Source organism: Rhinolophus sinicus, linkage group LG03 (assembly GCF_036562045.2).
Source record: "Rhinolophus sinicus isolate RSC01 linkage group LG03, ASM3656204v1, whole genome shotgun sequence".
Lineage (NCBI taxonomy): Eukaryota > Metazoa > Chordata > Mammalia > Chiroptera > Rhinolophidae > Rhinolophus > Rhinolophus sinicus.
The window spans coordinates 42,357,704-42,370,074 of record NC_133753.1 but is presented as its reverse complement, the minus strand read 5'-3'; the positions used below and the strand labels follow the sequence as shown (position 1 = coordinate 42,370,074).

The 12,371-nt window shown below is 43.3% G+C and overlaps 1 protein-coding gene across 5 annotated transcripts in view; it reads left to right on the top strand.

Annotated features, from left to right (window-relative positions):
* PAQR5 (progestin and adipoQ receptor family member 5) overlaps positions 1-12,371 on the top strand; it is a 65,282-nt gene that overhangs the window by 16,365 nt on the left and 36,546 nt on the right. For 3 of the 5 annotated variants that reach the window (XR_002136840.2, XM_019725641.2, XM_019725642.2), the window contains exon 2: positions 10,822-10,988. Coding sequence is in view for 4 of the 5 variants with exons in the window: in XM_019725641.2 (XP_019581200.2) it covers positions 10,822-10,988 (167 nt within the window). In the remaining variant the exon portion in view is untranslated. Of the gene's footprint in view, positions 1-2,294; positions 2,458-10,710; positions 10,730-10,821; positions 10,989-12,371 lie in introns of those variants that run through there. The other 2 variants (XM_074327504.1, XM_074327502.1) reach the window with 2 other exon arrangements.

The window sequence follows — 12,371 nt, the reverse complement described above, 5'->3', positions numbered from 1 at the left end:
AACCCTGGGCCCTCGGTTGCCTCCTACCACCACAAGCACACACTCCCCAACTCTGCCCCCAATTAGCCAGAGGATCTAATACCTTCCACTCTGCTACAGGAGCCCAAAGGGGTGACTTACTGTTTCCGTAACATGCCTTTGTGCCTTCTGCCAGCTGTGCCCTCTCCAAACTGACAGATTCTTTCTGCTCTCTTACCCTCCACACAAATGTCACCTCTCTTCTGTAAAGCTGTAACCCTCCCTTGCTTCCCCCCAAATCTGACTGTACCCCCACCCACAGGCTTCCATACAACTTTATTTTCACGCTCCATTGCCCCTGTGGGGTGGGACGAGGCTGGTATGGTCGCTGTGGGTGAGGACATTCCAGTGTCAGAGGCAAGGCCAGTGCAGCCTGCAGGTTTGATTCTCTCTAGAGCACACCTGCTGAGGGTACGCCTCTTCCACGCAGGGGAGCCAGCTTCCAGGGTAGGGCTGCAGGGGCAAGAACAGGTTTCTGCAAAGGAACACTGCCCTCATTCATAGACTGGTAGACACGACCCAGAGGGTCCAATGTTTCCCACCACTCAGCCTAGCAACTCCTGGCCTACAAGGGGGATTTTGTCTGGGCTCCAAGTTATCTGGGGTGTGGCTTTACTTCTGATCACCAGGCACTGTGTGGAGCTGGTGGTTCTAAACTTTCCTAGCTCACTGAAACTCCACTGAAAGCTATGGTCCCCGTCCCCAGGTGCATATACATACATGTTATGTTCATGTACACACATGCGCCCCTACACGCAAGCACGCCATTTTACCTATAATTTTATTAACCTCAGGTTAAATTTCCATGTGCCTCAGGTCACAAACCCCCATCCTAGGAGTTGTTTTAGCTGATGGTCCACATTCCTGAGTGTGTTGTTATTCATAATAATAGTCGCAGCACTACTGCTAATAGGGGTAGTAACACTACTGGTATTTATTTAGAACTTGTAGTAAGAAGTATGTTCACATCCATTATCTCATCTTAGCTCCCCACAGCTCTGGCCAGATAGATATTAATATCCTTATTTCACAGATGACAGCAATGAGTCGGGGAGAATTACTCAGCCCAGCCGAGGCCATATCTAGGAGATGGCAGAGGGGAGACCTGACCTTGGTTACCTTAAGTCCCAAACCCCAGTACCTCCCTCCTGTTACACTTCATCAGAAGGTTCCTGAGGAGCTGGGGTCCCACCCTTAGAACATGCCCCAAGCTCAGGTGGTCAGGGTGCTGTTACAACAATACCAAGGAATATTAGGAGAATCTTCTTGCCCCGCCACTCTTCTTTCTAGATACATGGAAGCCTTGGTCCCCCAAACTCCATAGACGCATCATGGTGTATGTGACTCTCGATGAAAAAAAAAAGCCATAGCTCCCCAAAATCAGTACAGGTGATCTGTAACATTAGTCCACCTTTTCAAACTTTTTAACTGACTTTCAGTAAGAAATACCTTTTATGTCATATCCCAGTACATACATATTTTCTTATATAACATAACAAACAAACATATATATATATATAAACATACATAAAAAAACAGCAATATCACAGAGCAATGCTTATCTTTATGCAATACACAGATATTTTGTTCTATTATTTTCCATACTGTTCTATTTTTAAATGCTAGTCATGACCCACTAAATCGATTTTATGATCTACTGACAGGTTGTGACCTGTAGTTTGAAAACACTGCATTAACAGGCACAATAATTGCGGTTTTAATTAATAGTGAGCTATTTGGAAGTTGTTTGTAATTTTGCTGAGGTGGGCATTTGACTCCGGCGGCGCGGCCAGGCTGGAGTTCAGACGCAAGTCATCCGGTCACGGAGTGACTGTAGCCACCTCAGCTCACTCTCCTGGGCTTTGGTTCCTCTCTCCCTGTGGTGGATTTAGGAACCGCCCTGGCAGGGTGGGGCTGCTGGTCTTTCAAGTCCTGTTACACATCTGTGCACATGTTCCCACCGTTCATTACAGACCTCATTTAATCCTGACCTTAAGCCAGACCCCCACTGAGTGACCTCAGACAAGTCATCTCTTACCTGGGGTTCTCACCTACAGAAGAAGAAGGGTGGGTTGAACTAGTCTGTGCCTCTCACAAAAGGGGTTTTACAGCAATAAATTGTACATGATTTCTGTGTACTGTATGTATGTGTGTATATGCGTGTTATGGTCTGAATGTTTGCATCCCCCAAATTCATGTGTGGAAATCCTAATGCTCAAGGTGATGGGATTAGGAGGTGGGGCATTTAGGAGGGGATTAGGTCATCAGGGTAGAACCCTCGTGAATGGGAAAGTGCCCTTATCAAAGAGGCCCGAGAGAACTCCCTAGCCCCTCCACCCTGTGAGGACTGCAAGAAGTCAGCAGTGTGCCACCCGGAAGAGGCCTCCCCAGAACCCAGCCATGCTGGCACCCTGATCTTGGACTTCCCAGCCTCCAATAGTGAGAAATAAATGTTTGTTGTTTATAAGCTGCCCAGTCTGTGATATTTTGTTATAGCAGCCTGAATGGACTAAATCTGTGTGTGTGTGTGTGTGTGTGTGTGTGTGTGTGTGTGTGTGTTTTCCTGGAAGATTTGGAGGAAATAAAGTTTTATATTAATACAAAATAGCTAAGTTATGGAGCAGCCCACAAAACTCAGATACTTTTTTAAAGATACTTTCTAATTGTAGTAAATACACATAACATAAAATTTCCCATTTTAACCATACAATTCGGTAGTATCATGTACATTCGTAATGTTGTGCACCCATCATCACGATCCATTTCTAAAACTTTTTCTTATCATTCAAACAGAAATTCTGTACCCATTACAACAATTACTCCCCATTCCCCACACCTTCCAGCCCCAGGTAACCTGGGTTCCACTTTCTGTCTCTCTGCATTTTCCTATAAATGGAATCATACAATATTTTTCCTGTTGTGTCTGGCTTATTTAACTTAGCATAATGTTTGCAAGGTACATCCATGGTATAACATGTATCAGAACTTCTTTTTTAAGGGTGAAAAATATTCCATTGTACGTGTAGACCATGTTTTGTTTATCCGTTCATCTGCTGATTGGCATTTGGGTTGTTTACCCCTTTTGGCTATTGTGAGTAATGCTACTCTGAACATCGTGGTACAAGTGTCAGTTTTGTCCCAATTTGGTGGGTATATCCAGAAGTGGAATTGTTAGACCATATGGTAATTCTATGTTTGACTTTTTGAGGGACCACCATACTGTCTCCCACAGCGGTCACACCATTTTACAATCCTACCAGCAATGCTCTAATACCCATCCTAGTGGGTATGAAGTGGCATCTCACTGTGCTTGTGACTTGCATTTCTTTAGTGACTAGTGATGCTGAGCACCTTTTCATGTGCTTATTGGCCATTTGTATGTTTTCTTTGGAGAAATGTCTGTTCAAGTCCTTTGCCCAATTTTGAATTGGGTTGTTTGGTTTTGTTGTTGAGTTGTAGTTCTTTATATAGTCGAGAAAATATTTGCAATATTTTCTTCCATGCTGTGGGCTGCCTTACACTCTCTTGACAGTATCCTTTGATGCACAGATGTTAATAGTCACATGTATTTTAAAGTAAAACAGGAGTCTAAAGGTGGCTTGGGGCTGCTCCTAGACTGTACCTCCCCTACCAAGTACAAGGTCAGCCCTCTACGGTGGATCCCTTGGTGATCATCTGGGAGGGACCTTCTGGTACAGTGATGAAATGGAAACTCAGCCCCAGTCGCCACCTGGGCTCTGTGCTGTTTTCTGCTTCATGTGAAGGAGATCTAGACAGGAGCTGCAGCGGAGGGAGAGGAGCACAGCTCTGTTCTCTGCCAGCTCACACCCCGAGCCTCACCAGAAGCTGCTCGGTAGCCAGTAGCCTTCTGCCGCCCTCAGGAGGCCTGATCGGGACCCGTCAGCATCCAGCCCCCTGTGACTGGCCGACAAGTATGGGCAGAGAGATGAGGTGGTTCCTTCTCCAGTCATCTCGCCACTGGCTTCTCACGGAACCTCACCTCCCTCTGTTAACCTTGCTTCTTTGGGGCAAACGTCTGACCTCTCATCTGAAATGCCGTCGGTAACATTCACGACCCCAGTGGTCATTTGGACTAGGTGACCTCAGGAGCTCCATGATGTCATGTTTCTAGCATTCCAAAAGCTGGCAATGGAGAGATACCCTACCAAACAGCGTTGTTTGCCTTTGCTCTATATGCCTGACCATGAGGTGTTTGTTTCCCAATGTAATATTTTTCAGAAAACAGGAAGTGGCATTGTAGTTGGGTCCATCCAGATCTTTTCATAGTCAGGGTCACTCTGTGCCTTTGTTTTGAACAATGGGCTGTATGTGCTGTTTGGGGAAGACGCGGGAAGCTGAAACTCTCCTCATCAGGTCCTTTTGGAAGGCACCTGAAGCACAAAATCAATTTAAAGAGAGAGGGGCAAAAAATGCAATACAGATTGAGATTTATTCCTAGAAATATGGTTTTGCAAATGCAAGTACTGGTCTCCCAGTTGCAAGTACTAGTTTTGTTGTAAAGGAGCTTTTAATAATTCCTGCAAGAAGCAGAGTAGTATGGCGAGATCTAAGCCAATCACTCATTTACAATTACTGTATTTCGTCAATTCCTACGTGTACTTAAAAAAACAAAAAACATTTTAACAGCTCTGCAATCAGGATTCATTTCCAATCAGTAAAGTCTCCTGATTATAATTGGCAACTTTTTTTGGTCTTAGTGCTTCTCAAAATAGTGGTGTGACTTCCAGCTGAGAGGGAAGTTCATTGAAATACAGTCTTAGGCTCTATCAGTATTTAGAGGTCGTGAGAGCTAGAGAACCCCCAGAACTTCACCACCAACTGACACAGCACAGTGAGAAGCTCAGGCTGAGTTCTGCTGTACAAATATTTTTCAGCAATCAGGCACAAAGGTGGTTTGATGATCTGTTCTGTAGACAGGTGAAGGCCCAGCAAGCTGCCCTTTTAGGGACTCTTACGCACACCTTTCTTGAAAGTTTACCTGAGACTGATGCAACAGTTGTAGTGGTGAGCGTTAGCTGAACTTCTCATTGGTTCAGTCCCCAGATACTCCCTAAAGGGCTCATCTAGGCTCATTCAGAGGGCCAACCACTCTGGACATCCCGTCACTGTCCCTGCTCATGCAAAAGGAGCACACCTGGCACCACTTCTCACCAGTTCATATATTTCTGCTTCCATTCATTTCTCCAATGTAACAGCATCCACTGTGCTAGTTAGCAAACCCTCTTGTGTTGATCAAAAATAACCCCAACTGAACCAAAGTTGTGGCCTCTGGAGTGTGAGTTTATGGTCAGTCTTTCCAGTGTTAATTAGCCACCACCCCAGGGGCGTGGGTTAAAACTAACATTTTCATATCACACTGTGTGGAGTGTTTGAAAGCAAATTGCAAACAGTATAGTAAAATAATAGCAAATGAATACTTAGGACTTGGGATACATTTTTTAGCAACAGCATTGAACACAGCTTCAAAAAGTGCAGCTTTCAAATAACTTAGATTAAATTGAGAATAGTTTTTACTTAAACTGTGTTAGGTGACTCCAAAAAGTGGCTGTAGTTATGAAGAAAGATACTGTTGCTGAAGATGCATATAATGCTTTCAAATACACTTATTTCTATGAAATATGAGTGGGAAAACAATGGTTTAAAATTAATGTGTTGGATATGGCAAGGGATTCTAAATATGTCTAACTAAATGAATAGATTAATGTTATAAAAAGACTGTGTGCTAGTTCATTTGCATTCCTAGAAGTTACACGTTTTTTGGCCCCTCTTGTTGGGAAAGTAGCCCATGAGCTTATATTCAGCCACCTTATATGGAAACGTATTAGGAGGGTATAAGGTTTGCTGGTTGCGTCCTTCAAGGCCTAGGATACACAGTGTGTAGGCTAAAGTTTACTGGGAGGGCCCTCCAGGAGTGAGGTAGTCAGGTGCAAAATGCACCTCTTCTTCATTCATGGTTTTAGACCTGAAAGGACTAGCCTGAAACCTCCTGATGGTGGTTTTGTTGTTATGATTTGCCTTTTTTTTTAAGGACTATTTCAGGAGGACTCAGCAGGTCCTTGAGAATGTATTACAGCCCATTTCCCCTTTTTAGCTATTTTAATACATATGTTTAAGCTGTGGAACCCTCTTTTAAATGAAACCTTTTATGGAGCACCAATATACTATTGAAATATTAGCAAAGGTTCACATTGTGTTTTGATTTCAGGACACACAAAAGCGTTTTCGTTTTATTCGATCTTATCTCTAGATCTCTGCAAAAAGAGACAACAAACCAAACTGCTGTTTGAAATACTGGAAATTACACTCTGGTTTTTTATGGTCTTGGTGAAATTAAGAGCTTGGCTTGTGATGGAAAGAGGGTAAAAAGACCAGTGAGTTCATTTGTCATTTTTTTTATGTTTCAATTACAATTGACATTGAATATTATTTTATATTAGTTTCAGGTGTACAACATAGTGGTTAGACATTTATATAACTTACAAAGTGATCCCCTGGTTAGTCTAGTACCCACCTGGCACTATACATAGTTGTTGCAACATATTGAGTATATTCTCTATGCTGTACTTTACATCCTGTGACTATTTTTTAGCTACCAATTTGTATTTCATAATCTCTTCACTTTTTCCATCCAGCTCCCTAACCCACTTCCCCTCTGGCAAATACAAGTTTGTTCTCTGTATCTATGAGTCTGTTTCTGTTTTGTTTGTTCATTTATTTTGTTCTTTAGATTTCACATATAAGTGAGATCATATGATATTTGTTTTTCTCAGTCTGATTTATTTCGTTTAACATAAAACACTCTAGGTCCATCCACGTTATCGCAAATGGTAAGATTTCATTTTTTATGGCCGAGTAATATTCCATTGTATATAGGTATGACATCTTCTTTATCCAGTTGTCTATTGATCGACATTTAGGTTGCTTCCTTATCTTGGCTATTGTAAATAGAGCTGCAGGAACATAAGGATACATATATCTTTTTGAATTAGTGTTTTGGATTTCTTTGGATAAATACCCACAAGTGGAATTGTTGGGTCATAAGGTAGTTCTATTTTTAATTTTTTGAGGAGCCACCATACTGTTTTCCATAATGGGTACACCAATTTGCAATCTCACCAACAGTGCACGAGGGTTCCCTTTTCTCCCGATTCTGGCCAACAGTTATTGTCAGTTGATTTATTGATGATAGCCATCTGACAAGTGTGAGGTGCTATCTTATTGTGGTTTTAATTTTACTTTCGGTGAGTTCATTTTATGTTCAATTACAGTTGGTCCTCCATGTTGTTGGGTTCTGCATAATCGAAAATATTGGGGGGGGGGGAGTTACATTGTTGCTAATTCCACTAGTGTATAGTTAGGCCTAGTTCATAGTACACAGTCCAATGTTTGCATCTGTACTGAGCGTGTACAGACATTTCTTTCTTGTCATTATTCCCTAAACAATACAGTATAACAACTATTTACATTGTATTAAATGTTGTAAGTAATCCAGAGATGATTTAAAGTATACGAGAGGATGTGCATAGTTTATATGCAAATACCAGGTCACTTTATCTGAGGGACTTAAGCCTCCCCCGATTTTGGGGTCTGTGCTGTACCAAATCTCCCGCACATACTGAGGGGTGAATATCTATCTGAAATGATTAACAGTAGGCACCGCACATATATCATCGGCCATGCTTATGACTTCCCATGATCATCCATGGGTGTTTCACAGTTTTGACAAAGATAAAAGCTTTGCATTTTAGATGCAAAGTAACAATGTATTAATGTGAGTGTCCTTATTTCTTTGAATAGTGGGGGAAAACATGACATAAGAAATCTCCCATTTTTGAAACAGCAAGGTCAAGTTTGGTCTTACCTAAGTTTGTTTCAACTTGATTAATTGGCAAAGAGCGTCATTGTTTAGCATCTAGAATATAAATATCATTGTAAATACTCTGTATTTCCCATCTTCTTTCAGTAGCAAAGAGAAATAAGTCCTACTGCTGTATGCTAGGTCTTAATTCCTTTTAATCAAAGTCAATTCTCTTTTAAAGGGAAACTTATGAAACCAGAAATAAAATCCTAGCTCTACCACCTATTAGCGGTGTAATCTTGGACAAGCCTCCTAACCTTTTGATACCTCAGTTTTCCTGCCTATAAAAGATAAAATTAATTTTCTATCTGAAAATAATAATAACAAATGTTTGTTGGACACTTACTTTATGGCAGGCTATTTATGTGGGTTCTCTGTCTTTAATCATAACAACCCTATGAAGAAAGTACTACTGTTATTCCCATTTTACAGATGGAGAAACTGAGGCCTGGGGAGTTAAGTTCCTTGAATCCACATGTCTTGAATCCAACACCCAGGTTCTTGACTGCTCTGCCAGCTTCCTGAGATAGCGTGCTATGGGTAAATGAGATAAGGCAAGTGGCAGGGTGACCCACACAGGCTTGGTGCAAAGTGGATGAGAGTCTGCCTTCTTCTCAGGGTGACTTGTGCTAGTTACTTGATGCACATCTGTCTCATCTCTTTCTTTATACATACATTTCTTGGGGACAGTAATTGTCTTATTAATCATTTTTTCCTGTGCAAGGAAGGAATAGAATGGTATGGAAGATGTCCACTTCCCTCTATTCTGTGTGTCTCAAACCTCTACAGTTTTGATATCCATTGAATTCTCGCTTTTTCCTTCAAGCTGCAGCAGCCCATCAAGAATAAGCAACTATACATTAGCCCTCACCCCTACTCACCACATGATAAAAATGCAGTGAACAGTGACTGAATGAAGGAATGGATCACATATTACTTTTATTACTCCTCACTTTTGATGTTTAATCTGGTCAGCCTACCTGGATGGTAGGTGCTCTGAGAGTAGGGACTGTTTCTTTCTTTTTATTCTGCCCACGACACTGAGTCGACTCCAGGGAGAACCAGAGGACCAAAGTGGGCATGTCTGTAAAGACCTAGCCGTGATCCCGTTACCGTTTGAGGTTTTCCTGCTGTGCTTGTGATTCTTCCAGCACCTTCACCCTGTGTCCTGCACTGGGTGATTTCGTGGTGCTTCCAGCTTGGTAATTTAGACCTGGAAAACCAAGGTGTGCCATGGCCCACTCACATCAGTGTTGTTTGTTTGCAAAGTATTAACTTTTATTTGTTAACCTGTGTAAAATGTACATGTGCTTTAAATTTTTCTCTTTATTATTCTGTAATTTAGAAGTATACCTATCTTTTAAATTGTGGTAAAATAGGCACAACATCAAATTTACCATTTTTCCCATGTTAAGTGTGCAATTCATTGACATATTCACAATGTTGTACAATCATCACTACTTCCCATTTCCAGAACTTTCCATCATCCCAAACAGAAACTCTGTACCAATCAAACAACAACTCCCCATTCTTCCCTCCACCCCGCCTCTATTCTACTTGCGGTGAATTTGCCTGTTCTAGATACCTCTTATAAATGGAATCATACAACATTTGTCCTTTTGTGGCTGGCTTATTTCCCTGAGTATAACGTTTTCAAGTTTCAGCTATGCTGTCATTCCTTCTGAAGACTGAATAATATTCCATTGTATGTGTAGACCACATTTTATTTGTTCTTTTGTGTATTCATTCATCGGCTGATGGACACGTGGGTTGTTTCCACCTTTTGATGTTGTGAATAATGCTTACCTCAGTGTTTTTTAAGAAAGAAAAGAAAGAAGCAAATTTATGACAATGACACATAAATACATCGGATTTTTCTACATCATTCCAAGTAATAACATATAGAACGTGAAGAACTGTAATAAGAAGCAAAAGTATAATATAAACAAACCACAAAACCAAAACATACTTTAAGTTCCGAGGATGAACATTATTGCTTTAATAAACAGGATTAAATAAGTATTTGATGAAGGCCCAGGATGAGCCCGGCACACACCCTGAGTTTCCAAGCATCCCAGAGGGTCCCCCACAATGATCAGGGAATGAAGCCTAGGCAGCTGCCTTTGCCCACAGGTAATTGTGACTGATGCTACAGGAGAGGTACAGGCAGGGGCTTCGAGCCTCAGAGGCAGGGACAGAACCCTCTGTGGGTGCTCTAAGAGGCAGCAGATTTTGGCCTGGCGATAATGGGTGTAAAAGAGGCGTCAACTATGGTACTTTCCAAGCTCTGCTCTTTCTTCGCTAAACCTAGCATGTATTTTTCTGTTTCTTGGGCCTGTTTTCTCTAGTACACATTAATCACAACTGTTAAGCAGTCTTGAGCCTGCATTTAAACAACCTTGTTACTGCGAGTTGTTCTGTCTCCAACAAGCGCGATGGATTTGCCTAGTCTGGTTCTTTTGTGTGTCTCAGGGCAGCCACACTCCGGTCAGCCTTCTGGAAGAGCTGCTTCTCTTTGGGTGATCTGAAGCATGGCTCTCAGTGCTCTTCTGCCCGCCAGGATGCAGATTTGGAATCACACCATCTGCCCAGACCCAGCATATGGAGCCAGGGACAGTGAGCAGCCCCAGCTCCCCGCTAGCTGTGCAACCTTGGGGAAGTTACTCTAGCCCTCTGACCCTCAGGTGCAACAGGAGGGACCTGGGTGACTTCTATGGCTCTTTCCAGCTCTACAACTTTATGATTGTGCATATTCTGATTTAATTACCTCCCGCCAGCACTTTTGGAGTGACTCAGCTGTCTGATAATTTGGCTGTTATTTTGCCATCACAAGTAAGTGTATGTTCCATAAACAATCTGACAGTCTTGATTCAGCTGGAGTTTGGCTGAGACTGACTGGATTTCTTCATGCCGTCCTCTTTCAGGGAAGCAGCCCGGGCACCAACTGGCCACAGGTACCCCAGACCATGTCAGAACTTTGAGTGGGGCCTGGTGTCAGGAAGCAGCTGCCACCCACTGGCCTTCCCAACTCACCTTCAAGATGCTGAGCGTGAAGCTCCCCAGGCTGTTCAGCATAGACCAGATGCCACAGGTATGTGCTTTCACTCCAGTGGTTGACATCCAGCCATGACAAGGGTGTGGCCTCTGCAACAGCGTGACTGCTCTGTCTTCAACCAGTCTGCTCTGTGCAGGCTTACTCTCTTCAAGGAGTCCCCCCCAGACTCCTGGGGATAAGAGCCTCCTTTTCCCCCACCGACACCGAACCTGGAAACGGAAGTGCTCCCAAAACCGTTTATGTAGCCCTTCCCTGTGACATCTGTATTTTATCCTGAAGCAAAGACATTACCAAGAATACAGACTCAAGCTGAGGAGATGAAGCCAGCAGCACCTAACTGGGTAGAATTTTTTTAGGACCCTCCCATGGGTGCTTGAAAGCTGGCCAGAAGTGAAGTCACCTCAGGTCTTGCTTTGCAGTTGTCCCCATCACTTTCGGGAGGCCCAGGCCAGGTGGAGGTCCAGGCCATGAGGAGGGTTGTTGAGTGGGCCTTAGCCCTTCTGTTTCATGGACTCCTGGGCCTGGGAACTCTCTAGCCTGGTATTTGCAGGCCTGACTTCTACCTCCTCCTCCACCATTTCTCATCCATAGATCCTCTTCTCTAGCCACACCATGGGTGATCTCTTTAGTCTCCCTGCCAGCTTGGACATTCACTTCTCGATCTCTCTTTGCAGAAGGCTTTCCCACCCACCCTCCACCCCGTTCCCTCTCCAGCTTCCTTCTTTATCATGCTGCAGGTGTCCTCTCCCTTCCCTGAGCCCCTTCAGCTGTTGGTTAGAGCTTCTGCAGGCTGCCCTGTACAGCTGCCTCTCCCTTTTATATCAACCAGCTGTGTGGCCTGGGCCACTTCCCCACCCTGTCTGAGTCTCACCCAATGGGGCAGGAGGCGGGGGAGCACTTCCTCCTGGCATTGTCAGGGTTACGGTTCTGGCACATTCCTAGCTGATAGATTACTCACAGGAAAGGGTAGTTTCTCCCTTCCCTTAGAAGGTGGGACTTGGGTATATGCCTCGTAATTTCTAGTCTCCTTTGGGCCTAAAAATAGGCCTGGCTGGGAATGTTAGCGAGTTATTCAAAATTTGAACAAACAACTCGAGGAATGGAATAAATATCTAGGTGTTGATTCCTACACAGACCCAGTTTAGCAACAAAAGAGATGTCTAGACAACAAGTTTGTGTGGAACATGGCATGACACTTTGCCAGGAAACAAAGGCATTTTGTGTCAAACTGAGAATCTTTTATTAACCACAGCCTTGGCCCACAGGTAAACATATGACATTGTCCTGGCCACCTTAGTTCAGGGGTACTGGCAGGAGGATCCCCGAGGTGCATTTCCCCGCCTTGCACTGCAGCTGTGCCACTTACTGGGGGAATTCAGACAGCACTCGTAACTCTCTAAGCCTCAGTTTCCTTACCTG